Source organism: Myotis daubentonii, chromosome 2, assembly GCF_963259705.1.
Source record: "Myotis daubentonii chromosome 2, mMyoDau2.1, whole genome shotgun sequence".
Classification (NCBI taxonomy): Eukaryota; Metazoa; Chordata; class Mammalia; order Chiroptera; family Vespertilionidae; genus Myotis; species Myotis daubentonii.
The window spans coordinates 75,374,846-75,379,109 of NC_081841.1; the positions used below are offsets into that span (position 1 = coordinate 75,374,846).

At 53.7% G+C, this 4,264-nt stretch overlaps 1 protein-coding gene across 1 annotated transcript; it reads right to left on the reverse strand.

Moving 5' to 3' along the window:
- Positions 1–597: 597 nt before the first annotated feature.
- On the reverse strand, positions 598–4,014 carry LOC132227961 (transmembrane protein 140-like). The gene is made up of 2 exons (XM_059683688.1): positions 3,918–4,014; positions 598–2,411 (listed from the first exon to the last, which is right to left on the reverse strand). Exon 2 carries the CDS (start codon positions 2,375–2,377, stop codon positions 1,817–1,819), a length of 561 nt encoding a protein of 186 aa, XP_059539671.1. The 5' UTR covers positions 2,378–2,411; positions 3,918–4,014; the 3' UTR covers positions 598–1,816.
- Positions 4,015–4,264: the final 250 nt, after the last annotated feature.

The window sequence follows — 4,264 nt, forward strand, 5'->3', positions numbered from 1 at the left end:
AGAAGAGAATGTTGCTGGTGCAGACCCGGAAGAGGAGGAGAACGGCAGCGGTGCCTGGGCTGCAGCCAGGCCTCCCTCCCGCAGTGAAGCCCAACTTGTCAATGTTGCTCGGGGGTCCTGATTGGGAACTGGAACCTGGAAAAGGCCTTGGAGCAGCTGCCCTGGCAGGCACTGGTCAGCCAGAGCTGTCCCCCACCTGCTCGGAGGGGCCGCTTCTCCCGAGAGAAGTGAGGGTGCGGACCGTGGGGAAGCAGCCTGCCCGCAGGCTGGGCGGCCTCACGGTCTGCAGGCTTGGAGCCTGCCTGCAGCAGCAGCCCTGCGGAAGACCAGGACGCGTTCAAGTACAGGGAGATGGTCTTCCGCTGGTTAGGACGGGGCTTTGGCTCTGCCTCGGGACTGCGCCCAGCTCCATACATACCCTCGGGCTTGCAGCCAGAAGCTCAGGACACTCAGCCTTGGGAAGTGAGGGATCTGAATGAACTGCCATTAGAATTCCCCTCTGCCCTGTCCTCCCCGGGCACAGGGGTCTGCAATCCCCATGTCTGTGTATTCAGTGACCAGGCTCCAGGGAAAATGAGGCCGCAGTGTCAGACGTACTGGCATCAAGGGATCAGATTAATACCTTTCAAACAGAAAAGGGTATGGCTGCTAAAAACACCAGAATTGTCCGGTTTAGGCAGCACCATCTCTCTGTGAGGAGGAAGCCGAATTTAGAGTTTCCTTCACAGGCAGCCAGTCAATCCCTGAGCCGTGAGGACATTCTGCCCACCATGCTCTGCTCTGTCTGGGAGCTTAGCGCTCCCGGGGTACCTTTGGTCCAAGCCTTCTACCATCAGACAGGCCTCTTCTCCTGAGCTGCCCGCTTCCTTCTACTTGGTGGCTTTGGCCTTGATCCCTGGTCACTCTGAAAGTGCATGTGGGACAGGCTCCCAGAGTGGACGCTAAGGACAACAGGTCAGGGCAGAGATCACATTGCCTCTGTATTCAGTGTGGCTTTTGGCAGGCAGAGAGTGAGGCGACCATTGCTATACAGCTTTTCAATATACAGTGCTGAAAAGTACAATTCCCCATGCAGAAGTGGTGCTTGTATCCTTTCTAGGTCTAGCTTGAGCAGTGAAGGCATGCAGCATTTGTGGAACCATTTAGTCCTGTTCACCCTGCCTGCCCTCCCCCCCCCCCCCCCCCCCCCCCAGGTTTCAGCATGTTCTGCTCCTGGACTCCCAGGTTGTGCCAACTCACTCCCCTGCTGTCTGGCTTGGGGTCCAGTAGCCTTAGGGGAACTTCAGAGACTCCCTCTGAGATCTCTCCTGTGCCTTTGGGAGTGGTGTCTTGGGGAGGAAGGGGGAAGGGAGAAGCTTGCTAACCAGGGCCCCGGGGACACTGAGACGCCCTCAGTGTTACCCCATTTGTCACCATGAACCTTCCCGGGGTCTCAGTTTGGCCTTTGACCAATCATCCTGGAAATCTGGCCCTGGGACAGGAACCCTTCTCTGGCCAACATCCTGGGAATGAAGTAAGAATGGTTTGCTCAGATCAGTTAATTATAGCAGGAATTCTCGTGACAAGGAGCTACGTGGTGTTAGCAGTCCCAAAGGACAGGCAAGCCAACACTAAGAAGCCGCAGGGCCCAGTCACCCTTACTGCCCGGGCCTCCTTCATGCCGGGTGCCCCTTCCTCAGTGGGGCCCATCTGCTCAAGCTTGAGATCGGTATCAGCTATGATGCAGGGTGGCTGAGAAAACAACTCATGAGTCCTCTGGCACCTATCTGAGCCTCCTTCAAACAGCCCTGGCAGTCATGTGAGCCTTTGGACAGGTCTAGTGTCTCTTCTGCTTGCTCTTGTCATCTTCTGCCTTTTGGGGGAACATGACTGTGGCCATAAGCAAGAGGACCAGCAAGGCCTGGGCAGCGGCCAGAGCTAGAAATCCAGGCCCCAGGAGGGAGATCGTGATCCACTTCCAGGTGTAGGTGAGGAAGAGGCCCAGGTCCCCAGCCAGCAGCATGGAGGCCATCGCCAGGAAGCACACGGCCAGATGCCACTCACCCTCGCTCCTGTGGCAGCGGGCCAGGAGCAGAGGCAGGGGGACAAAGAGGGTGAGCACCAGGGCCCCGTACACGCCGAGCCTGGCCAGGGCCAGGGCGCCCCAAGGCAGCCCCAGGGCCTCCAGCTCAGGGAACTGGTGGCACTGCAGGCGGCCCGCGCTCTCGTTCCACAGGCAGAAGTTGTAAAAGCCGATTCTCAGGTTGGGCGAGTTGATGAGGTCGCCCGCCTGCCAGAGGAGAGCATAGAACAGCAGGAAGACGGCCAGGACCGCGAGGACCATGATGCCCAGGAACAGCAGCTGGTTGCCCCTCCTGGGTCTGGGGAGGCTCATCATCTCTTGTTCTTGACAGGGCCACCCTCCTGGGAACCTGAAAGAAGTCACATCAGTCAGATCAGTGTCCAGCTCTCCCTTTCTCCCGCCCAGTTTCTTCACAAGCTCATGCTCTCCCTTCTGGAATTCCATAAAAACCTGTGGCAAGCTCCCACCCTCTCCCACTGCCGCCTCCAAGGAGTGTGAAGTCACTTGTCCCCAGGACAGGCTCTCCAGGCAGCTCTGAGTGCCTCAGACATGCAGTGTAGACACCACAAGCCCCTGAAGACATCTGTGAGGTTTCTCAGACCCCTTGCCTAGGGGCTTGAAGGAAAAGGCAGATGCTGAGAGTCCTGGCGACCCCTAGGACCACACGAGAGCTGTAAGGATGACCATCACTGGGCCACAAGCCAGTAAACTCAGAACTTCTGGGGTTGGGGCAGGCGCTAGTGTTCTAGCAGCTCTGCTGCTCCTAGCCTGAGCAGGGCTGAGGACCACCAGAGTCCCTGCCTGCTCTGGGAATGCATTATTAGGCTAAGACAAGATGCTACCTGGTGATGAAATCACATCATTTTAGAACAACTACACTAATATATGTTGATTATTTTTTTTAAACCTTGAAAAATATTTTTTAAAAGAAAAATATATAAAAACAACCTTTTTTCCCCACCACATACAGTAGAACCACTGTTAATCTACCAATATTCAGATTTGTAAATAATCATACCATTAAGCATAATGCTTTTCTTACCGAATATTAGGCACATTTTTCAAAGCTGTTTCATATTCTTCAAAAACATAGTCAATGGCTGTATGATAGTTCACATCACAGAATTACCCATTGCATTATTATTGGACAAATAGTTTTCATTTTTCACCATTATAATCGATAGTCAAGGTAAGTGCTAACTACGTAGCAGTGCAATTATTGTGTCAAGGGGAGAATCCTCTTTAGTGATTTTATTGCGTATTGCCAAATTGACCTACAGAAAACTTGCCTAACCCTCCTCACCATTTTTGAAAAATCCTTTCACTATATTTTAAATCGGTAGGACTTTTCCCAGTCGGCATCTAAAATAGTCTGCACACTTTATGTAATTTTTCCAATACGGGACAAAACAGCCGTTCACACAGTGAAGTGCCCAGGAAGCAGTGCGGGAAAACCCGACGAGACACAGGATGCTGAGGCCAGAATGCAGAGGGGCATTCGTCCTGTCGGTCCCCCAGCCAGGAGAGCCAGGTGGCAGTCAGCAGTGAAGTGAGCAGTGGCCATTGGTGGCCCTGGGGAGAGGCCCCAAGACACAGCCCTGGAGATGAACTTGTGAAGGGACCCCTCAGGGGAGTAGTCCCTCTTTACTAGAGTGGACTGGAGGGTCCTGACCACACCCCACATCTGCTCTGCAAGAGCTGAAAGGGAGCAAATGGAAAAGAACAATCTGAAGGAACAGGATGTGGGACAGGCAGAGGGAGAGGACGGCATCTTAGTCCCTATTAGTCCCTACGGCTGCTGTAACAGGATACCATAGACGGGGCGGCTTATAAAGAACAGAAATTTATTCCTCACTGTTCTGGAGGCCGGATGTCCAAGCTCAAGGTGCCTGCAGACTCCGAGTCTGGTGCAGCCCACTTTCTGGTTCAGAGATGACACCTCTGTGGGTCCCGTGGTGAAAGGCACAAGGGAGCTAGCTCTCTGGAGCCTTTTTATAACAATCCCATTCCGGAGGGCTCCACCCTCATGACCTAATCATCTCCCTAAGGCCCGACCTCCTAATATCACATTAGAAATCAGGTTTCAACATGTGACCCGGGGGTGGGGCACAAACATTCAGTCTGGCAGGTGGCTCCATTCAAAGGACCTGAGTGAATTCGAATAATGAGAATACAGATTTATCAGCGACTCCTGGGACAGAG